Source organism: Pseudophryne corroboree, chromosome 3 (assembly GCF_028390025.1).
Source record: "Pseudophryne corroboree isolate aPseCor3 chromosome 3, aPseCor3.hap2, whole genome shotgun sequence".
Classification (NCBI taxonomy): domain Eukaryota; kingdom Metazoa; phylum Chordata; class Amphibia; order Anura; family Myobatrachidae; genus Pseudophryne; species Pseudophryne corroboree.
The window spans coordinates 799,524,807-799,548,791 of NC_086446.1; the positions used below are offsets into that span (position 1 = coordinate 799,524,807).

General features: G+C 50.8%; 1 protein-coding gene across 1 annotated transcript in view; it reads left to right on the forward strand.

Moving 5' to 3' along the window:
* Nucleotides 1–9,018: 9,018 nt before the first annotated feature.
* The window catches only part of LOC135058290 (serine protease 1-like), a 219,010-nt gene continuing 204,043 nt past the window's right edge, over nucleotides 9,019–23,985 (forward strand). The window contains exon 1 of the mRNA XM_063963815.1: nucleotides 9,019–9,092. Within this exon, the coding sequence (XP_063819885.1) occupies nucleotides 9,074–9,092 (19 nt within the window). The 5' untranslated portion in view covers nucleotides 9,019–9,073. The remainder of the gene's footprint in view (nucleotides 9,093–23,985) is intronic.

The window sequence follows — 23,985 nt, forward strand, 5'->3', positions numbered from 1 at the left end:
ACACTACAGCCACATGAGGTCTAGCATTGTCTTGCATTAGGAGGAACTCAGGTCCAACCGCACCAGCATATGGTCTCACAAGGGGTCTGAGGATCTCATCTCGGTACCTAATGGCAGTCAGGCTATCTCTGGCGAGCACATGGAGGGCCGTGCGCCCCACAAAGAAATGCCACCCCACACCATTACTGACACACTGCCAAACCGGTCATGCTGGAAGATGTTGCAGGCAGCAGAACGTTCTCTTTGGCGTCTCCAGACTCTGTCACGTCTGTCACATGTGCTCAGTGAGAACCTGCTTTCATCTGTTAAGAGCACAGGGCGCCAGTGGCAAATTTGCCAATCTTGGTGTCCTCTGGCAAATGCCAAACGTCCTGCACGGTGTTGGGCTGTAAGCACAACCCCCACCTGTGTACGTTGGGCCCTTATACCACCCTCATGGAGTCCGTTTCTGATCGTGTGAGTAGACACACGCACATTTGTGGCTTGGTGGAGGTCATTTTGCAGGGCTCTGGCAGTGCTCCTCCTGTTCCTCCTTGCACAAAGGTGGAGGTAGTGGTCCTGCTGCAGGGTTGTTGCCCTCCTACGTCCTCCTCCACGTCTCCTGATGTACTGGCCTGTCTCCTGGTAGTGCCTCCATGCTCTGGACACTACGCTGAAAGATAGCAAACCTTCTTGCCACAGCTCGCATTAATGTGCCATCCTGGATGCGCTTTACTACCTGAGCCACTTGTGTGGGTTGTAGGGAGGTCATACACGCACGTGGAGGCCACACACACTACTGAGCCTCATTTTGACTTGTTTTAAGGACATTATATCAAAGTTGGATCAGCATGTAGTGTGTTTTTCCACTTTAATTTTGAGGGTGACTCCAAATCCAGACCTCCATGGGTTAATAAATTTGATTTCCGTTGATCATTTTTGTGTGATTTTGTTGTCAGCACATTCAACTATGTAAAGAAAAAATTATTTCATAAGAATATTTAATTCATTCAGATCTAGGATGTGTTATTTTAGTGTTCCCTTTATTTTTTTGAGTAGTGTTTATATGTCCTATAACGGCTTAATCATTTAAAGCCAGGACACACTAGTGAGGTTGCCACAACCCTTAAGGAGGAGAGGTCGACCCAAGGCGTCCCCCTTGTTACCGCTCAAATAAACGCCCCTTTAAATAAGAGTCTGACACATATCTTTTGGATCGTATTACTGTCCACAGTTTATTTCCATTACCTTATTCCATGTTACCTTACAAGGTTGCAGGGCACAGACAGAAATGGTGGGCAAGGCGCAAATGGGTCACTGACCCCTCCTTATTACCTGGGGGCGTGCCCTGCCTACCCGGTAGGTACCGCGGCAACGCCCCTGGGGAACCAGCCCTCCTGGCGCATATCACGCTCGCCTGGCACGCAGCCCACTGGCCCAACCGTCCAAGGCTGGAGCCGAGCGTGCGCCCGTTCACCGAGGGTGAATCTGCCAACCTCAGCTGGCTCCCCCCGTTCGCCATGCCTTGCGCACCGCTTCTTCCCGCCGCCCGCTGACTGTGACATACATATAACATGCCTTCATATGCTATAACACGTTAACATACAACCATAACTGTAACTTGCACCTGACAATTTTTACAATAAAAACTTTGATTACCATCGCCCTTCACACGTAACCCTGTGACAACGCCAGATTGCAACTGTATATATATGTATATATATATTATTATTTTTTTAAACAAATCCGATGTATACTTGTGCCACATCTTCGCCTACCGCGACACAAGAGTAGGGGTACAAAATGCAAAAAAAGAGGGGGGGGGTGCGGCCCGCTAGCGGCTCGCTTTAATGGGTGGGTGGGTCCCACTAGGAGCTCTGCTCTCTCTGCCCTCAATGCCCACCTCCCCCCCCCCCCCCCCCCCTGCTTGTCCTATTTAAACCCCCCGGTGTCCGGCCGCCCACCCCCCACCTCTCCTGACTGGCTGCCAGGTACTTGCAGGTGTGAAAAAGGGAACAGGCATACCTGCCTGCCCCCCCCCCCTCCTTTGCGCCGTTGGCCCGCGGCCGCCTACCGCCCTTCCCCCTTAACCCCTCTCCGGCGCCATCTCTGGCTCGGCACCTTTGTTCTCCTAAGGGGGAGAGGTCGACCCACGGCGTCCCCCTTGTTACCGCTCAAATAAACTCCCCTTTAAATAAGAGTCTGACACATGTCTTTTGGATCGAATTACTGGCCACAGTTTATTTCCATTACCTTATTCCATGTTACCTTACAAGGTTGCAGGGCACGGACTGAAATGGTGGGCAAGGCGCAAATGGGTCACTGACCCCTCCTGATTACCTGGGGGCGTGCCCTGCCTACCCGGTAGGCACCGCGGCAACGCCCCTGGGGAACCAGCCCTTCTGGGGCATATCACGCTCGCCTGGCACGCAGCCCACTGGCCCAACCGTCCAAGGCTGGAGCCGAGCGTGCGCCCGTTCACCGAGGGTGAATCTGCCAACCTCAGCTGGCTCCCCCCGTTCGCCATGCCTTGCGCACCGCTTCTTCCCGCCACACGAGGATCTCGGATGCCCCCCCCCCCCCCGAGACCCGAAGCCCCCACCCTGCAACCAGCTACTGACCCCCGGCCTCCAACGCCTCCTGCAGCGCATTATTGAACAGGTCAATACCGATGTCCGACAAATGGACCCCGTCGCCCCTATACATGCCCTCAATCCTTTGGCTGATGTCCTTATGCCGTATGACCCGTCCGCCTAGCGCTGCAACGCACTTGCCCACGGCCGCGTTGACCCTTTTACGGGCCCTCTCTATTCCAGCCCCTCTCCATGCTCCGCGCCATGATAGCCTGGGGATGATGTTAGACCATATTAACTCTACCTCCGGCCATCGCTCATTTACCCACCCTAGGTCAGCCCGTATTATCCTGATCAGGTCGAGGGATTTCATGTCGCCCAAGTCGTTACCCCCCAGGTGTAACACTATGGTGTCCGGGCTGCCAGTCGCTTCCTCCCTGAATAACAAGGTGCCCCTCAGGCCATGCCACCTCATCCCTCTTTGCCCGAACAAGCGTAGTCTCACATCCTTCTCTGCTAGCCCCAACTGCCTTCATAAGACCTCCCGGCGGCCCTTGCTGCCGCCCAGTGAATGTATGAATGGCCGACGATCCATATCTGCCTTGCCTCCTTTTTTCCTGCGGATGGGGATGGGTGGGAGAGGGGGGGAGGGAGGGGAATATGATAGTTAGATATTTTCTGTTTAGTCGGTGAGGGGTCTAATGTAGCGCCTATAGCTGTTGGACCCCCACCTGCCTAATGCTTTAATCTCCTCGATCGCGCACCCTTCGCTAGCGGCTGATGTGGCCGCCCCTATTCTAAATGAGTGTGTCCCGATCTTCTCCGCCTGCCAGCCAAGTGCTCTTACGCATCTCTTCAATATTGCTGAGAACTGGTACCTGGGGAGCGCAGTCTCGTCCTTGTGCACTAGAAAATTCTCCCTGCCTGCCGGTCTTGTGACCACAAAAGCTTCGACCGCCCTTACCAGGCAGACCGTAGCGTTGGCGTGCCTACGTAACTGCACCCATTTTCCCTTTCTGCCCTGGTCTGTCTTAGATCGACGTATTTTGCACAATACCGTGTCTTTCGTTACGTTAACGCTACTGTGCTGCAGGCCAGTTTCCTTTGCCGTTTTGGCCTGCGCTACCAACTCGCTAACCCAGAATGCCCCACTAAAAGCCATGATAAACGCTGTTGTAAACAACCTCGCCTCGCTCTGGTCGCGAAAGACGCTTAGAACCGCTTCTATCAGCTTCCTCAGCCTTTTAATGGTGACTGACTCTCTAGCATCTGGTTTCCTAACCTCCGCCCTCGCCCAGCCCCTCATTATAGTGCGTACTACAAAACTCCTTGTCTCGTCCCTTTTGCCTGCCAGTTTTTGAAAAAAAGGATACACCTGCCAGTATCGCATTCGCTCTGGCCCTGGAAGTCTGCTCCCTTCTGAGCTTGTCCAAGAACGCCAACAATTGATGCTGCGGAGGCTTGGATTCAGTATCTCCTGCCACTTGGAACTGCCCCCATTTTTCCCATGCGGCCTTGTAAGCCTTCCAGGTCTTTGGTGCCAGGGACCTTTCCACCAAGCTGTCTAATTCTGATCAACTATCTGCCAGAGATAGGAGGGGCATGTTAAACCTACCGCGCTTGCTCCTGGCACTGCGGCCCTAAAGACGTCCCACTTCTGCCTGGACAATGCATCCGCTATCACATTCTTCTCCCCTGGCATGTGTCTAGCTTTGAATGTTATGTTGTGGTGCAGGCATGCCGCCACCAACCTCCTAAGCAACCTGACAACTGGTGGCGATGATGCTCGCTGGTTGTTCACGGCTTGCACCACCCCCATGTTGTCGCACCAGAATTGGATCTGCCTATTGGCCAGCTTTTTACCTCATATATCAACCGCCGCGACTATCGGGAACAACTCCAATGCCGCTAAGTTCTTGGTGAGCCCAGCGGCCTCCCATTCCGGTGGCCATTGCTGGGCGCACTATTCGCCCTGCAAGTATGCCCCAAACCCCGTAGCTCCTGCTGCGTCTGTAAATAACTGCAGTGCGCGGTTTGACACTACTGCCTTGGGCCAGATTTGCACATCGTTGAAATGTAGGAGGAACTCCTCCCACACCCGCAGGTCCTCCCTAAGCTCCCTGGTGATACGTATGAAGTGGTGCTTCCTTGCCATGCCTGCCGTGGCTTGTTCCAGCCGCCTCTTGAAGATTCTGCCCATGGGAATCACCCTGCAAGCGAAATTTATGCTCCCCAGTAATGACTGCAACTGCCCCAACGTGACCTTCTTGGCCATCGCACAGTCGCTCACCTCCTTGACCAACCTTACCACCTTCTCTGTGGGGAGTCTGCACTCCTGCCTAACCGTGTCGATTTCTATGCCTAAATAGGATATAACATCCTTAGGACCCTCAGTCTTCTCAACTGCGATGGGTACGCTGAAATCCTGCAGCATGCCCTGTAGCTCGTGCAAAAGGTGGCTGCACTGTTCCAAATCCGGTGGGCCCGCCACCAGGAAATCGTCCAGATAATGAGCTATGGCCCCCGACCCAGCGCGTTCCTGCAAACACCATTGTAGGAATGAACTAAATGCCTCAAAGAAAGCACACGAAATGGCGCAACCCATTGGCAGGCATTTGTCCACAAAGAGAAAACCGTCAAAGCTTAACCCCATCAGCCTGAAGCTCTCTGGGTGCAGCAGGAGCAGTCTGAAAGCCGACTCGATGTCTAGCTTCGCCATGAGAGCTCCTTTCCCTTGTGCTCTTACCATATTGACCGCCCGGTCAAATGATTGATACTGCACTGAGCATTGCTCTTTGTCCAGAGCGTCATTGACTGACGCTCCCTCGGGATAGGACAGGTGCTGAATGAGCGTGAACTTCCCCGGTGCCTTTTTTGGGACCAGTCCCAAAGGTGAAACTATCAAATCCGGTATTGGGGGGACTGTGAATGGCCCCGCCATTCTACCTAAATCTAGCTTCCTTATGATCTTCTCGTGCACCACCCCCGGTTGTTCCTTAACGGATTTCAGGTTTCTTATTTTACTTGTGGGAGGGACCTCTCTTATTATTGGTATTCTAAAGCCCTCCCTAAAACCGTCCCGCAGCAATTTGGCTTCCTGATGCTTGGGATACCTGGCTAGCCACCCCAGGATCCTGCTTAGGTTCACTGGGCTAACCGCTTTTCCCAGCCCCTGCTGCCGCGGGTAGCTTTCTTGGGTGATTAGCCCTTTTCCTATTGCAATCCTTTGCGGCATGGCTTGCATTGCAAAAAGAACACGCGTGCTTGAACTTGCAATGCATGTGGGTGCACTGTGATTCGTTAAACGCCCAACATTTAAAGTCATGCTTCTGCGTGCTAGGCCTCCCCGCCCCGGCTGTGTGTGCCGGTGTGGCCTTCTCCCCTAAACCGCTAGCTAATGCCTTGAGCCAAGCATCACGGTCCCTAACTCCGAAGTCAATGGGCTTACCGCCCTCTGCCTTCGTTCTGAACCTCTCGTCGTACCTCAGCCAGACTGATCCCCCTTGCTCCTTGTACACGGAGTATATAAAATCCGTATATTTTAACATGCTCATCGCTACCTCAGGGTACGCTTCTATGTAACAGCCGGAGTAGGCGAACATTCCGCTCAGCCAGTTCTCGATAGTCTTGTAGCTTTCAGATTGCGTACCCCCTTTTGGCTTTGCCTTTTCCTTGTCGCTCAGCCCTTTCTCTCTCAATGAGCATATATCTACGAAAGCCCCTTTTTCAATCTCCTTTCTGGTTTGCTTTGGCAGGTGGCCTGCCACTGAACTGAACTCACAACCCACTGCGGTCCCTGTCTGCAAAAATTTCTTTGCTGTGTCCTGCTGCACCTGCCCCATCCGCTCCCTAACCGCGTCTGTCCCAGGGGTAAGACCCTTCTTTCTCTTACAAGTCGCTCTGGCTAACTTTAGCTGCTCCCTCAACACTCTACATGATTCGTCCTCATCCGAATCCGCTGAGCTGTCCCCTTGCTCCCTCCCCTGACCTGCTCCGCCATTACCAACTACCCTCGTGAACTTAACCATAACATTACTAACATTCTGCGAGATATCTGGGGACACGTTAACATTGCACAAACTGTTAATATCAACATTGGTCTCACCCTTCCCGTGTGAGGATTCCCCTCCAGCTACGCTGGGACTGGTTGTCGGTGCTGCTGCCGCTGGACCCTCCGCGCTGGTCATCGCGCAGGACGCTGCCTTCGGTGTGGTAGCCACTTGGACCGTGCGGACTGCTGGGGCATCACTGGCCGGAGCGTAGCCCGTGACGCTCTCTCCTCGCTGAGGCTCCGCGCCTCCTGGCCGCTGCGTGTATGCGCGCTGATGCTCCCGCGGCGTGATGGTACGTGCTTCGTGGACCGCCGTAGTGCTCCCATGCGGAGGTCTGGCTGGCGTGGTGAAGACTGCTGCGTCTTGCCGCAAGTTCCTGTGTACTGCCGCCCTGGCGCCTTGCCTTGCCGGGGTGCCTTGCTGGCTGCTATGGTGCGCTGATCGATGCCCTCCTCCCGTAAGCTGATAACGCTGCTCTTGCCTGTCCTCTTGCCTGCTGCAGCTGCACCCTCGGCAACCGTACCGTAAGGTGATGTATGCCGCCGGCGGTGATGCGTGCCGGCTGTAACTCCTAGCAGGTGATGACCGGCGTGCTCCGGAATGGTGGCTGTGCTGATGTCGGGAGCTGGGGGGTGGCGAGTGGTAACGCGGGGATCTCCGACCATAAGATGACTCCCTACTTGCATGCCCCCTGTAATGCCTCTCACTGCTGTGGCGATGTACGGAGTCCTGCAGCCCCCTGCTCAGCTGCCCAAACGCCGGAAGCTGTGACATTTCCCTGAACAGCTGGGTGGAAGCCTGATGCACCCAAGCGTCCCGGCCGCCTGATGATGGCCCACCCTCGTATCCTGCCTCTCCTTTCTCCCGTCTACGGGCTGGGGTTTGGGGTTGGGTGGTGGGTGAGATGGGGTTGCCAGGGTTCTGACCTTTCTCCCGCGCCTTCCGCCCCTCCCCCCCCCGGAATCGGGGCCATCTGACTCTGCTGCAGCGGGGATATTCTCATAAATGGGCGGCAGGTCGCTCACCCCGTGTAGCTGCTCGCTGATGGTCGCTGCTGCCGGCTGCTTCTTCCTCTTCGCAGCCCTAGCTGTGGGATTGGAGCTGCTTTTCCTTCTCCTCTGCTCCTGCCGCCGTCCTCCTATTTTCCGGCCGCCAGGGGGAGCTCCCGTCTCATTATCCCTGTGCTGCTGCTGCTGCTGCCGTGCTCCATCCCTCTTTGCAGAGCTAAAATGTAACCCTGCGATGTCCTCGGCCTCCTCCCGGAACCTGTGAGGTATGCTTCTCCTTCTGACCCCCCTCTCTGCTGGCTCCTCCATGCTGCTCTGAATTTGTCTTTCTTTGCCCCTTTTGCTGCTGCGTTGAAGCTGTGTCATGCCAGCAGCTCTGCTCTCCCCGCCCTCAGCGCATACAGTGGCCACCGAGGCTGTACGGTTAAATACCGTAAAGGAGCAGCCGGCTCCTGAATATGCTGAGACCAAAAAACAAAACAAAAAATAAAAAAATAAAACTGATTGTGTACCCTGGGGAGTCAGCCGCGGTGAAGGTGAGGCGGGAGGCAGAGAAGGAGCAGCCGGCGCCTGTATGTGCTGTGCAGACATAGCTGGCGGCGGCTGTAGCCTCAGCAGCCGATGACCAGCGGGGACGGGTGCAGCTGGCGGAGGTGATCGTGGGAGGCTTGGTACAGCGGGTGAAATCCGTGAAAGCCCCTACAGCCGTCGGAGCCGCGGGATGACCGGAAGTCACTTACCAAGCCTGCGAGCGACGAGGATCGGGCCCCGGTGCCACGGCTGACGAAGCCTGCTAAGATGGATCCGGTGCGGAGAGTGAAGAACGTGGAGCCACTGAAAGTCCCGGAGCTGCAGGTGACGTCAGTGGCCACAGGTGATCAGCAGTCGCTGGTGGTGAGCAGGGCCGGATTAACAATGGGGCGGATGGAGCTGCAGCTCCAGGCCCCCCATTGTAAATAGGCCCACAGCACCCTGAACAACCCCACAACCTGTCTGAAACTCTGCTGGCCGGGTACGTATTCCCCGAATCCGCCCAAGGCTCCGCCTCCAGACCCCATCCGAAGGTCCGCCCCCTATCCCACCTAAAGGCGCTTACCTCAGTTTCACTAGGAGGGGTTGCAGGGTGAATCTTCAGTGTTGCCGCTCCCCCCCCCGCCCCTTTGTAACTCCGCCCACTAGCATCGGGAGCAGAGTAGGCTGGTGACTGACCCAGAAGAAGCTGTGTGCAGTACAGCACTCAGTGCTGCAGCTGCTGTGATCTTCTCTTCTGTAACGCTGAGGAGATTCCTGATCAGTGCTGGAACTCCTCAGCAGCGTCTACTGTGCTCCTATTGGCTGAGAGACACACCACACACAGTCACTCAGCCTGTCAGCCAATCGGAGCACAGACACCAAACTTCCACCCCCCTCCCCTTCCTCCCCCCTCGCACACACACTGACTGTCCAGACATAAGGATTGAGGATGCTAGATGAAATTGCAGGTACATAGAACAGAAGTTCAGGATGAATATGGATAATAATGGATAGTCAAGCGTCAGTGTCACACACTATATAGGTGTTTAGTACTGTATGTGTGATAAATCACTTTTATAAATGTGATCCCCCTCACCCAAAACCTGCATGTTCCTTTCTATCCCATGGATGTAGCAACCCCCTTTAACACCTGTTCTTCACTATGTAATGTCTATGTATATATACTATGTATACAGTATGTACACTGTATGTTATGTATGTGTATTCTATGTCTGTATACAGTAGTGTATGTATATATATATATATATATATATATATACATATACACACACAGTATGTGTGTGTATATATATATATATATATATATATATATATATATTTCTCTATCGTCCTAGTGGATGCTGGGGTTCCTGAAAGGACCATGGGGAATAGCGGCTCCGCAGGAGACAGGGCACAAAAAGTAAAGCTTTAGGATCAGGTGGTGTGCACTGGCTCCTCCCCCTATGACCCTCCTCCAAGCCTCAGTTAGGTTTTTGTGCCCGGCCGAGAAGGGTGCAATCTAGGTGGCTCTCCTAAAGAGCTGCTTAGAAAAAGTTTAGCTAGGTTTTTTATTTTACAGTGATTCCTGCTGGCAACAGGATCACTGCAGCGAGGGACTTAGGGGAGAAGGAGTCAACTCACCTGCGTTCAGGATGGATTGGCTTCTTGGCTACTGGACATCAAGCTCCAGAGGGACGATCACAGGTACAGCCTGGATGGGTCACCGGAGCCGCGCCGCCGGCCCCCTTGCAGATGCTGAAGACAGAAGATGGTCCAGAATCGGCGGCAGAAGACTCCTCAGTCTTCTTAAGGTAGCGCACAGCACTGCAGCTGTGTGCCATTGCTCTCAGCACACTTCACACGGCAGTCACTGAGGGTGCAGGGCGCTGGGGGGGGGCGCCCTGGGCAGCAATGAGAAACCTTTTTTAGGCATAAAATACCTCACATATAGCCTCCGGGGGCTATATGGAGATATTTAACCCCTGCCTGAATCCATTGAAGAGCGGGAGACGAGCCCGCCGGAAAAGGGGCGGGGCCTATCTCCTCAGCACACGGCGCCATTTTCCTCTCACAGCTCCGCTGGTCAGGAAGGCTCCCAGTCTCTCCCCTGCACTGCACTACAGAAACAGGGTAAAACAAGAGAGGGGGGGCAAAATTGTGGCATTATATATATATATATTTAAAGCAGCTATATAGGGAGCACTTATTATAAGGCTATCCCTGTCATATATAGCGCTTTTGGTGTGTGCTGGCAGACTCTCCCTCTGTCTCCCCAAAGGGCTAGTGGGGTCCTGTCCTCTATCAGAGCATTCCCTGTGTGTGTGCTGTGTGTCGGTACGTGTGTGTCGACATGTATGAGGACGATGTTGGTGAGGAGGCGGAGCAATTGCCTGTAATGGTGATGTCACTCTCTAGGGAGTCGACACCGGAATGGATGGCTTATTTAGGGAATTACGTGATAATGTCAACACGCGCCAAGGTCGGTTGACGACATGAGACGGCCGACAAATAGTACCGGTCCAGACGTCTCAAAAACACCGTCAGGGGTTTTAAAACGCCCGTTTACTTTAGTCGGTCGACACAGACAGGGACACTGAATCGACGGTGAATAAACAAACGTATTCCTTATTAGGGCCACACGTTAAGGGCAATGAAGGAGGTGTTACATATTTCTGATACTACAAGTACCACAAAAGAGGGTATTATGTGGGATGTGAAAAAACTACCGTAGTTTTTCCTGAATCAGATAAATTAAATGAAGTGTGTGATGATGCGTGGGTTCCCCCCGATAGAAAATATGGGCGGTATACCCTTTCCCGCCAGAAGTTAGGGCGCGTTGGGAAACACCCCTTAGGGTGGATAAGGCGCTCACACGCTTATCAGAACAAGTGGCGGTACCGTCTATAGATAGGGCCGTCCTCAAGGAGCCAGCTGACAGGAGGCTGGAAAATATCATAAAAAGTATATACACACATACTGGTGTTATACTGCGACCAGCGATCGCCTCAGCCTGGATGTGCAGAGCTGGGGTGGCTTGGTCGGATTCCCTGACTAAAAATATTGATACCCTTGACAGGGACAGTATTTTATTGACTATAGAGCATTTAAAGGATGCATTTCTATATATGCGAGATGCACAGAGGGATATTTGCACTCTGGCATCAAGAGTAAATGCGATGTCCATATCTGCCAGAAGATGTTATGGACACGACAGTGGTCAGGTGATGCAGATTCCAAACGGCACAAAGGTGTATTGCCGTATAAAGGAAGAGGAGTTATTTGGGGTCGGTCCATCGGACCTGGTGGCCACGGCAACTGCTGGAAAATCCACCGTTTTTACCCTAAGTCACATCTCTGCAGAAAAAGACACCGTCTTTTCAGTTTCAGTCCTTTCGTCCCTATAAGAGTCATATCTGCCCAGGGATAGAGGAAAGGGAAGAAGACTGCAGCAGGCAGCCCATTCCCAGGAACAGAAGCGTTCCACCGCTTCTGACAAGCTCTCAGCATGACGCTGAGACCGTACAGGACCCCTGGATCCTACAAGTAGTATCCCAGGGGTACAGATTGGAATGTCGAGACGTTTCCCCTGCGCAGGCTCCTGAAGTCTGCTTTACCAAGGTCTCCCTCCGACAAGGAGGCAGTATGGGAAACAATTCACGAGCTGTATTCCCAGCAGGTGATAATTAAATTACCCCTCCTACAACAAGAAAAGGGGTATTATTCCACACTATATTGTGGTACTGAAGCCAGAAGGCTAGGTGAGACCTATTCTAAATCTAAAAAAATTTGAACACTTACAAAGGTTCAAATCAAGATGGAGTCACTCAGAGCAGTGATAACGAACCGGGAAGAAGGGGACTATATGGTGTCCCGAGACATCAGGGATGCTTACCTCCATGTCCCAAATTTGCCCTTATCACTAAGGGTACCTCAGGTTCGTGGTACAGAACTGTCACTATCAGTTTCAGACGCTGCCGTTTGGATTGTCCACGGCACCCCGGGTCTTTACCAAGGTAATGGCCGAAATGATGGTTCTTCTTCGAAGAAAAGGCGTCTTAATTATCCCTTACTTGGACGATCTCCTGATAAGGGCAAAGTCCAGGGAACAGTTGGAGGTCGGAGTAGCACTATCTCGGATACTGTTACAACAGCAGGGGTGGATTCTAAATATTCCAAAATCGCAGCTGATCCCGACAACAAGTCTCCTGTGCTTAGGGATGATTCTGGACACAGTCCAGAAAAAGGTGTTTCTCCCGGAAGAGAAAGCCAGGGAGTTATCCGAGCTAGTCAGGAACCTCCTAAAATCAGTGCATCATTGCACAAGGGCCATGGTAAAAAAATGGTGACTTCCTTCGAAGCAATTCCAGTCGGCAGATTTCATGCAAGAACTTTTCAGTGGGGTCTGCTGGACAAATGGTCCGGATCGCATCTTCAGATGCATCAGCGGATAACCCTATATCCAAGGACAAGGGTGTCTCTCCTGTGGTGGTTACAGAGTGCTCATATTCTAGAGGGCCGCAGATTCGGCATTCAGTTTTGGATGTTGGTGACCACGGAGGCCAGCCCGAGAGGCTGGGGAGCAGTCACACAAGGAAAAAATTTCCAGGGAGTGTGATCAAGTCTGGAGACTTTTCTCCACATAAATATAGCTAAGGGTAAATTTATAATGCTCTAAGCTTAGCAAGACCTCTGCTTCAAGGTCAGCCGGTATTGATCCAGTGGGATAAAACATCACGGCAGTCGCCCACGTAAATAGACAGGGCGGCACAAGAAGCAGGAGGGCAGTGGCAAAAACTGCAAGGACTTTTCGCTGGGCGGAAAATCATGTGATAGCACTGTCAGCAGTGTTTCATTCCGGGAATGGAAACTGGGAAGCAGACTTCCTCAGTAGGCACGACCTCCACCCGGCAGAGTGGGAACTTCATGGGGAAGTTTTCCACATGATTGTAAACCGTTGGGAATTACCAAAGGTGGACATGATGGCGTCCCGTCTGAACAAAAAACGGGACAGGTATTGCGCCAGGTTAAGAGACCCTCAGGCAATAGCTGTGGACGTTCTGGTAACACCGTGGGTGTACCAGTCGGTGTATGTGTTCCATCCTCTGCTTTTCATACCTAAGGTACTGAGAATTATAAGACGTAGAGGAGTAAGAACTATACTCATGGCTCCGGATTGGCCAAGAAGGACTTGGTACCCGGAACTTCAAGAGATGCTCACAGAGGGCTTATGGCCTCTGCCGCTAAGAAGGGACTTGTTTCAGCAAGTACCATGTCTGTTCCAAGACTTACCGCAGCTGCGTTTGACGGCATGGCGGTGGAACGCCGGATCCTAAGGGAAAAGGCATTCAGGAAGAGGTCATTCCTACCCTGGTCAAAGCCAGAAAGGAGGTGACCGCACAACATTATCACCACATGTGGCGAAAATATGTTGCGTGGTGTGAGGCCAGGAAGGCCCCACGAAGAAATTTCAATTCGGTCGATTCCTGCATTTCCTGCAAACAGGAGTGTCTATGGGCCTCAAATTGGGGTCCATTAAGGTTCAAATTTCGGCCCTGTCGATTTTTCTTCCAGAAAGAATTGGCTTCAGTTCCTGAAGTCCAGAAGTTTGTCAAGGGAGTATTGCATATACAACCCCCTTTTGTGCCTCCAGTGGCACTGTGGGATCTCAACGTAGTTCTGGGATTCCTCAAAACACATTGGTTTAAAACCAGTCAAATCTGTGGATTTGAAGCATCTCACATGAAAAGTGAACATGCTCTTGGACCTGGCCTGGACCAGGCGAGTGTCAAATTGGTGGGTTTTTTTTCTCAAAAAAGCCCATATCTGTTGTCCATTCGGACAGGGCAGAGCTGCGGACTCGTCCCCAGTTCTCTCCCTAAGGTGGTGTCAGTGTTTCACCTGAACCAGCTTATTGTGGTGTCTTGCGCCTACTAGGGACTTGGAGGACTCCAAGTTGCTAGATGTGGTCAGGGCCCTGAAAATATAGGTTCCAGGACGACTGGAGTCAGGAAAACTGACTTGCTGTTATCCTGTATGCACCCAACAAACTGGGTGCTCTTGCTTCTAAGCAGACTTTTGCTAGTTGGATGTGTAATACAATTCAGCTTGCACATTCTGTGGCAGGCCTGCCACAGCCAAAATATGTAAATGCCCATTCCACAAGGAAGGTGGGCTCATCTTGGGCGGCTGCCCGAGGGGTCTCGGCTTTACAACTTTGCCGAGCGGCTATTTAGTCAGGGGCAAACACGTTTGTAAAATCCTACAAATTTGATACCCTGGCTAAGGAGGACCTGGAGTTCTCTCATTCGGTGCTGCAGAGTCATCCGCACTCTCCCGCCCGTTTGGGAGCTTTGGTATAATCCCCATGGTCCTTTCAGGAACCCCAGCATCCACTAGGACGATAGAGAAAATAAGAATTTACTTACCGATAATTCTATTTCTCGGAGTCCGTAGTGGATGCTGGGCGCCCATCCCAAGTGCGGATTATCTGCATTACTTGTACATAGTTACAAAAATCGGGTTATTATTTGTTGTGAGCCATCTTTTCAGAGGCTCCGCTGTTATCATACTGTTAACTGGGTTCAGATCACAGGTTGTACAGTGTGATTGGTGTGGCTGGTATGAGTCTTACCCGGGATTCATAAATCCTTCCTTATTGTGTACGCTCGTCCGGGCACAGTATCCTAACTGAGGCTTGGAGGAGGGTCATAGGGGGAGGAGCCAGTGCACACCACCTGATCCTAAAGCTTTACTTTTTGTGCCCTGTCTCCTGCGGAGCCGCTATTCCCCATGGTCCTTTCAGGAACCCCAGCATCCACTACGGACTCCGAGAAATAGAATTATCGGTAAGTAAATTCTTATTATAAAATTAGAGATGAGTGGGTCCGGTTCTCTGAGAACCGGACCCACCAGAACGTAGGGAATCCAGGGCGATCTGAGCAACCACTCAGATCTCCCTACCTGCCCCGGATTCCAAATTGAGGCAAGACCTTGGGATTCCGCTGTCAGATCTTGAAGTCATGCCTCGGGTGCCAGTCCCATTGAATTCAATGGACTGACAGCTGATTGGCTGTCATGGCTCTCAGCCAATCAGCACGTCCCAATAGACTTCAATGAGGCAGGCTGGTGGCCCCCACCACACTGCCGACACTCCTGCCCACACTACTGGCACCACCGGCACTCTCACACTGAGGACACCACGAGCATCCCCGCACTGCCAACACCTCCACAGAGAGGACACAGCCCGCACCCCCTCACTGCCGACACAGCCAGCACCCTGTACAGAGGACTCACCTGGAACCCCCGCACTGCCGACACCTCCTGCACTCCCACACAGGGGACACAGACAGCAACCCCACACTGCCGACACTGTATTTCACTCACATTATAGCTGACCCACACTGTATCCAACCTGCACTGACTGCATACTTCCCAACATGACCCTCCAGGAGGGACACAATGCTCTGCTCCTGGACTTCCCAATTTATGATTGCCGCCACCTGTGGTGAAACACCTTTCTTATCCATTAACCCAGGCATGTCCAAACTGCGGCCCTCCAGCTGTTGTGAAACTATATATCCCAGCATGCCCTGACACAGTTTTGCTGTCAGAGAATGCTAAAGCTGTGTCAGGGCATGCTGGGATGTGTAGTTTATCAACAGCTGGAGGGACGCTATTTGGACATGCCTGCATTAACCTGTTCAAACAGGTGCCAGCAATCATACATTAAGAGGGAAGAGCCGGAGCTGAGCATTGTGTCCCTCCTTGAGAGGGTCATGTTGGGAGATATGTGTCTGTAGTGGGATCCAGTCTGAAGATCGACAGTGTCTAGGTCGACAACTATAGGTCGACAGTCACTAGGTCGACATGGATGGAAGGTCGACAGGATTTCTAGGTCGACATGTGCTAGGTCGACAGGTCTAAAGGTCGACATGAGTTTTTCACTTTTTTGGGGGGGGGGGGATTTTTTCATACTTAACGATCCATGTGGAGTACGATTGGAACGGTAAAGTGTGCCGAGCGAAGCGGTAGCGGAGCGAAGGCACCATGCCCGAAGCATGGCGAGCGAAGCGAGCCATGCGAGGGGACGCAGTGCACTAATTTGGGATCCCGGTCACTTTACGAAGAAAACGACACAAATTTTTTTTCCTCATGTCGACCTTTAGACCTGTCGACCTAGCACATGTCGACCTAGAAACCATGTCGACCTAGTGACTGTCGACCTATAGTGGTTGACCTAAACATTGTCGACCTAGACACTGTCGATAAAACGAACCACACCCGTCTGTAGTACCTGCACTGTATCCGACCCATGCTGTATCCGACCCGCACTGTAACCTGCACTGTATCTGATCTGCACTGTCTGTAACCCACAGTTTCCAACCTGCACTGCATCTGTCCTGCAATGTCTGTAAACTGCACAGACCCCCAACTGTATTCGACCTACAGTACACTGTATCTGACCTGCACTGTATCCACCTCGCACTGTATCTAACCTGCACTTTATTCAACCTGCACTGTATGTTTTATCATTGGGGAGATTTGGTGGAACTGCTCAACAAAAAGGCTGATTGCTTGGGGCTTTACATGGGTGCAGAGTGCCAGTCATCAGTGGCCCAGGGCTCCCAGGAGAAAGGTACAAATTGGGTACTGAGAATAGGAATGTGCCAGGGGCCTCTGCACTTGTGTATGGGGCATCCACTTCTGCTGTTTCTGTTTTACACATGGTTTAGGTTTTCTTTGCTGTTTGTTAACCTCGTACTACTTATTTCCAAAACATTACTAATTTGTTAAAAAAATTAAAAATAACTGCCGTGTGTTTGTGCTGCTGCTCCTCTGCTTAGTATAGCCTCTCACATGATGGTCTTACTATTACATACAGCTGGGCATAGGCACTTATCAGGGTGAGCTATAGGAGCTTTGTATTGTCCCTCTTCACCAGTGCTGTAACAAGGTGTTGTTACGTTCTGCGTAGGGGGCCAGGGCCAATGACACCTCTGCCGGCTCCAGTAGGTAGGCACTGCATGCAATACCCGTGATCCAGGTACCCTCACCCTTACACCCTGTCCCTGCATACTGGTACCCTCACTGCTACACCCTGTCCATGCATCCAGGTACTGTCATCCCTACACTCTGCCTTTTCATCCAGAGACCCTCACTCATACACAGTGTCCCTTCATCCAGAGACCCTCACTCATACACAGTGTCCCTTCATCCAGAGACCCTCACTCGTACACAGTGTCCCTTCATCCAGAGACCCTCACTCGTACACAGTGTCCCTTCATCCAGAGACCCTCACTCATACACAGTGTCCCTTCATCCAGAGACCCTCACTCGTACACAGTGTCCCTTCATCCAGAGACCCTCACTCGTACACAGTGTCCCTTCATCCAGAGACCCTCACTCATACACAGTGTCCCTTCATCCAGAGGCCCTCACTCATACACAGTGTCCCTTCATCCAGAGACCTGCCTCACACCCATAGGAGCACCCAGGCTAGTATTCTCCTTGACTGTCTATTCCTCAGACATCCATTCACATCCCCACTCCTATCTCCTCAGAGTCATCTCCTCAGTCTTACCCTACACTGCCCTGTGTCACACACCCTGGCTGTGATGTACTCTGTACAGTATTTTATGGTGGTCGCTGGAGTACTCTCTATAATATGGCATTTGTTGCAATGTTTTTTGTAGTATATGTAGGTCACTCTTTATATGCTTGGTGTATTATATGGTGATCACTGCAATGCTCTCTATTATAATTTGGTCACTGTAACTCTCTTTTTTTATGTTGCAGTCACTGTGATGCTGGCTGTATTATATGGCGTTCACTGCAATGCTCGCTGTATTATATAGTGGTCACAGTGATGCTCTTTGTATCATATGGTGGTCACTGATGCCTCTGTATTATATGGTGGTCACAAACTTTTTATTGTTATAGCTTTACTATTAAGTGGATGAAGGTAGTCACTAGCTCCGACCTCCATGGAGTAAGCCACACCCATGGCACACTCCCTATGTAGACCACACCCACACCACACTCATCAACCCCCCGCAGCACTTGTCACACCTCCTGCCGAGCCACAATAGGCCCTTCATAAATTTCAGCTCCAGGCCCATGTGGACCTTAATCTGGCACTGGTGGTGAGTGTTGGAGTGGCTCACGCTAGGAGCTCTGCTCTCTCTGCTCTCAATGCCCGCCCCCCCCCCCCCCCCTGCTTGTCCTATTTAAACCCCCCGGTGTCCGGCCGGCCCCCCCATCTCCTGACTGGCTGCCAGGTACTTGCAGGTGTGAAATACCTGCCCGCCCCCCCCCGTCCTTCGTGCCGCTGGCCCGCGGGTTGCCCGCCGCCCCTCCCCCTTAACCCTCTCCGGCGCCATCCCTGGTTCGGCACCTTTGCTCTCCTTCTACATGTATTGCACTTTTTTCTCTTATGGCATAGTTTTGAGTGTAGAAACTGAGATTCATGATAAACTGTTGCAAGCTAATATGCTGGAGACTCTCTTCTTTGTCTTTACACCGATTTAGATATTTCTTCATCCTTCATTTTCCTCCAGGCTCATTTCAACTGAACTTCCTCCGTCTTCACGCATCCCCCCTGTCTCCGCTTGGAGACACCCGGCGACCACTGATTTCCCCCCAGGAGCAAACTCTTCCTCAGGGGTACTCTCAGCTAGCACAGGGTTAGGGGGGCTTCCACAGAGAGGGACCCTGTTCCTAAAGGGAAGTTACACCTACTTCCTGTACCAGCAGAAGTCACCACTGACACCTGGCTAGATGTTGTTGCCTGCTTCCTCTTCTTTATTCCTGCTTGTGCGGCCAGTGGGGATCCCCTCCGCTATTCATTCTGCTGTGTGTTGTGTGTTCTGTGTTTTGGCTCCACAAGGCTGCTGGGTCTCCCTCCTGGGGCTCTCCTGGCTGCTTTTCCCAGCTCCTCTGCACACACACGGGTAAGAGGGCGGGAATAACACTGCAGCACCTGGATCCCACAGAGCACCACTTAAAAGGGAAGGACACATTCCAGCCTGATCTCACCTGCCCAAACACAGCTAGAGGCTCCAACTTTCCAAAGTTAATGGAAATCCCAACATAGGAGGAAAACCTATATCAGCAGTCAACAGAGGGACAGAGCGATGAGTGGAGGAATAGGTTGTCAGCAAAAGCACCAACACATAGTTCCCGAGTACCAATGGTAATACCACTGTATCCCCACCAGGGCCGGTTCTAGCCCTTTTGGCGCCTCGGGTGGAAAATAGGGGCGTGACTTCATACAGGGGGCGTGGCCAGTTACGCCCCCTGTAGAGTTGTTCCCCCCTGTAGGAGTAGCGCCGCTTACACAAAAAATAAATAATACTTACTATCCCTGCTCTTGATTCCTGACCGCTGCAGACCTCCGCCGGTGCCGCTCCTCTCCTCGGATCTATGGGACAGATAGACACTAGAGGTCAATTATGACCCCTAACGTCTGTGTCAGTCCCACAATGCTGTGCGGTGCGCTATGACATCATCGCGCACCGCACAGCAAAGGTCCTCTCTATGAAGGGAAACTAGATGGGTAGCATCTAGTTCCCTTCACAGCGGGAGGCACAGTGGACACAGCGGGGGGCACAGTAGCGGATCTTGCCATGGTGTGGTGCCCTCCGGATGGCGGCACCCAGGGCAAAAGTCCTACTTGCCCGTGGCAACATCCACTACTGATCCCCACATCAGCATGACATATCATATAAAAGGCTCCAGTGCTAAGTTGAAAAGCAGGGGGCACAAAGGGCATCCCTGTCTAGTACTCCTCTCTAGGATAAAAGAGGGGGAAGTCACATTATTGACCACCTGTGAAATTGGACACATGTATAAAGGGCCTAATTCAGACCTGATCGCTCCTACAAAACGCATTGCAAGCGGAGATTTTTTGCTAAATGCACAGGCGCAAAATCACTACTGCGCATGTGCCGGGCGCAATGTGCGAGAAATGTGCAATCGCATAAGGGCAATGACAAAGAGTTGTGCTAAGGGCGGTGCGGGAGTCTGGCTTCGCAGAGCTGCAAAAAGGGGTGTGAATGTGAGGGTGTATGCTAGGGGCTGCAGGCGGGGATTTCACACGACTGCAAAGCAATTCCCAGCCCCTGCACACTAAGCGTTCGCAGATGACGAGCGGGTCTAGGGCTGCGCACAGCATGCAAACGCTCAGCACAGGTGTTCATCCACCGAACTTCCTGCAAATAATAGCACTATCATACACACCTGGGTGAAATCTACACACCTCATTACTCCTTAGCACTCTGTGAAATGGTATGTACTATGTAGCCTGTCATTCTCTGGATAAACATAATATATCCCTGTTTGTGTTTTTACATTGGTGGTGATTTCAAAGCTGCTGTGTGCAAACTAAATAGTATTGTTTGTTGTATGCAGTTTTCCCACCAACACATACCTCCCAACTTCAGAAAGTTGGTATGAGGGACAGAGATGCGCATCTGAAATTAGGGGGCATGGTCTTGCAGGTAAGGGCGTGGTGTTGTGGAGGGTGCCGCTATTGTGGGCCACGCCATTTTTTTTTGCCGCTGTGGGGGCATGCCTTGCACTCTATGACAGCTGGCATGACCCCTATCCCTCTCTCCCAGTGAACAGACGATGTGCGCATGTGCACAGTGTCTATCCCTTGCTGCTCCGCTTGCAGTGTCCCGTGGGGGGGGGGGTAGTTGGGAGACCCTCTCTCTCTCGCTGCTCTGCCCCCCCCCCACCACCACGGGACACCGTGACCCCTGTTTTTTCTGAGACCGTCCCAACAAAATTGGGACAGTTGGGAGGTGTGGGTGTATACTTCTGAAAATTCAGTGAATATTGGTCAGAGATGTCTGGACACAGTGGGTTGGTGTGTGTGTGTGTGTGTGTGGGGGGGACGGGGACATTTTACTCAGAGTTTTGACTATTAGAATGATACAAAGAAGACATTTCTAATATAATCTTTGTATTTTTCAAATACTTTATACAATCAAAAACCTCATGGTGTAAACGTTAGTATGAGAGGAGAGGCTCTGCCTCACCTGCCTCACCCCACCTCATGAATGTGTCATACCTCCCAACATTTGAAAACTGGATAAACTGACATATGTGGCAGATTTTGCCTGTTTCAGTACCTGCGGTGAAGGCTGCCATTGGTGGCACTTCAAGTGTGAAAATAAGTTTAATTTTGCAGCCAGTATTGCGCAAAGGTTGTTTCTGACTGAAGTTGCCTCTTCATAAACATTGGACCCAGGCTGCTGAGTAAGTGGATTTTTGCCTAAAGAGGTACGCTGGTCTGTTACTATTTTCCTCATAATGCTGAAGAGCCTTTCTCAGGATATATTGCTAAGAGGAATAAGGTAAATAAACTTAGCCAGCCTGGAAAGCACCAAAAATCTAAATTTCTGAAACTGGTTTCCAGAATTCACCTATCCCTATGCTAGTTTCAAATGAAGGTAGAACATTGCAGGTCTGAGAATCCCTAAATTCTGAAAACAAGTTGTCCAAATCATGAGCACATGTAATAGACCCTACACACATGCCGATTTGTTTGAAAGATATGAACGATCTTGTTCATAAATGAATGAGAATTCGTTCATATCTTTCAGTGTGGAGGCTCCAGCGATGAACGATGCGCAGCCCCACTCTCGTTTATCGCTGGTCCCCCGTGGGCTGTGCATGCAGGCCAATATGGACGATCTCGTCCATATTTGACTGCACTTAAATTGAGCCGCGTGACGGGGGGAGTGAAGAAACTTCACTCCCCCCATCACTGCCCCCCCGCCGGGTCGCTCGTCGGCCGTATCCGCCGTCGGGCAGCTCGGCCAGTGCGTAGGGCCCTTACCTCCAGCAAATCTAGCAATGATGGCTTGAACATCATGAAGTTTTGAAGACAAACAACTGTTTTTGAGGACTTCATCATCCAAAGGCATTGCCTTCTTCATATAGTCAAGGCCTTTGCAAAAGAACTGTACAGCCTTTGCCAGAAATCTTCTATAACCAGCTGCGTCTATTAGGTTTTCCCTTCATGCATAATTTGTTGTTTCAAAGCCCGGAAGAAGCTCTGTGGGTCTTAAGTGTATAGAAGGATCTCTGTAATTGATGTCTGTTATGTGGTCAGCTCCAGCAAGTACTGCAGGTTACACATATCTCAGTACAATTTCTCTATATAATAACATGGCTGGGTGCAAAACATGGATCATAGGTGCCTCAATTTGTAACAGGACATTAAACTTTGCAAATATAGGCAAGACTGCGTGTAGGAACAGGAGGTAAACTTTTGACAAAGGATTATTAATTGTATTTAAAATTCTTTGTTCACTAGGGCCAAGTGGAGCACTTTGCTCATCTTCAAAGGTGCTCACAAAGTAAGAGTGGGTTGCGGTCATTAGGTCGACAAGTATTGGGTCGACCACTAAATGTCGACATGCACTGGGTCGATAGGTTCATTAGGTCGCCATGTGCAAGGTCAACAGGTCGACATGAGTTTTTCACTTTTTTTCTTTTTTTGACCTTTTTCATACTTTACGATCCACATGGACTACTAATGGGAACGGTAATCTGTGCCGAGCTTAGAGAGGCACCTTGCCCAAAGCATGGCGAGCGAATGCGGTGCACTAATTGGGGTTCCCCGTCACTCTATGAAGAAAACTACACCAAAAAAAGTTTTTAAAATCATGTCAACCTTCTGACCTGTCGACCTTGCACATGTCGACCTAGTGACCCTGTCGACCTAGTGCATGTCGACCTTTAGTGGTCGACACACATCTCTTCCCAAATCGGCCCGTGCATATGGCCCTTAAGTCTTGTATCTGGGTGTTCGTAAGTAATCAGAAAAGGGAAAGATTTATCAAATTCCTCAGAGCTAGCATCCAGGGCTGGCAACAGAAATCTTGGGGCCCCATACAGTGATAGCTGTGGGGCCCCCTCATAGTATTTTATATATATATATTAAAGCACAACGGAATTTGCTGCGCTATATAATAAACTGCCCCCACATACCCCACTGTCTGCAGTGTCGGACTGGGGCATAAAGGGCCCACCAGGGAAATGCAATCACAGGGGCCCACTAAGGGGCGTTGCCATATGCTGGAAGGGGTGTGGCCACCTGGTCAGAGAGGAGTGGCCAGCCATTATGGGCGCCCCCTAGCATAGTATATCATTAAAAAAAATGTACTTTTCAAATATGGCCAGTTTCACTGATACAATGGTGTTATAATAATTCCAGAGATGAAATGTGTATTAATCAATATAAAAACCTTATTTATATATACTGATAAACATATACATGAATGACTACAAAAATATAATAAATAACAGAAAATGAACCAGCAGCATTTGAATAAATGCAAAATATAATTATAAATAACAGAAAATGAAATTTTACTGTTTAAATGTCAGCACTTACATTAGCCATCATAACTGTTGTAACTCAAATATAAAGGCATTTTTAAGTAGTTTAAGACCAAGAATGTTTAATGCAAACAACAGAAGAAAATGTGAATCAACTTCCCTGATATTCAAACTTTCGTTCTGAGTTTGAAATAATGGTAAACAAATATATACTTCATTACACACACTAGCTAAATACTGGCATATACTGCCTCCTTCACACACTTAAGTGGTAATGTTGAAGTATTATAGGTAATCAATTAAAAATGAAAGAAGCAGCCTTTCGAGGAGGGAAGATGAGTGTGCAAATGTGTCAATGATCTCGTCAAATACGAAGCTGCCTGCAATGTCCCTTTCAGTATTGAGAAGCAGAAATGATTCTAGCAGTTCCTGGCCTATCATTGAGCTCAGTCGAGTTTTTACTATTTTAAGTTTGGAAAAAACTATTTCACAAGATACCTGTGTACAAGC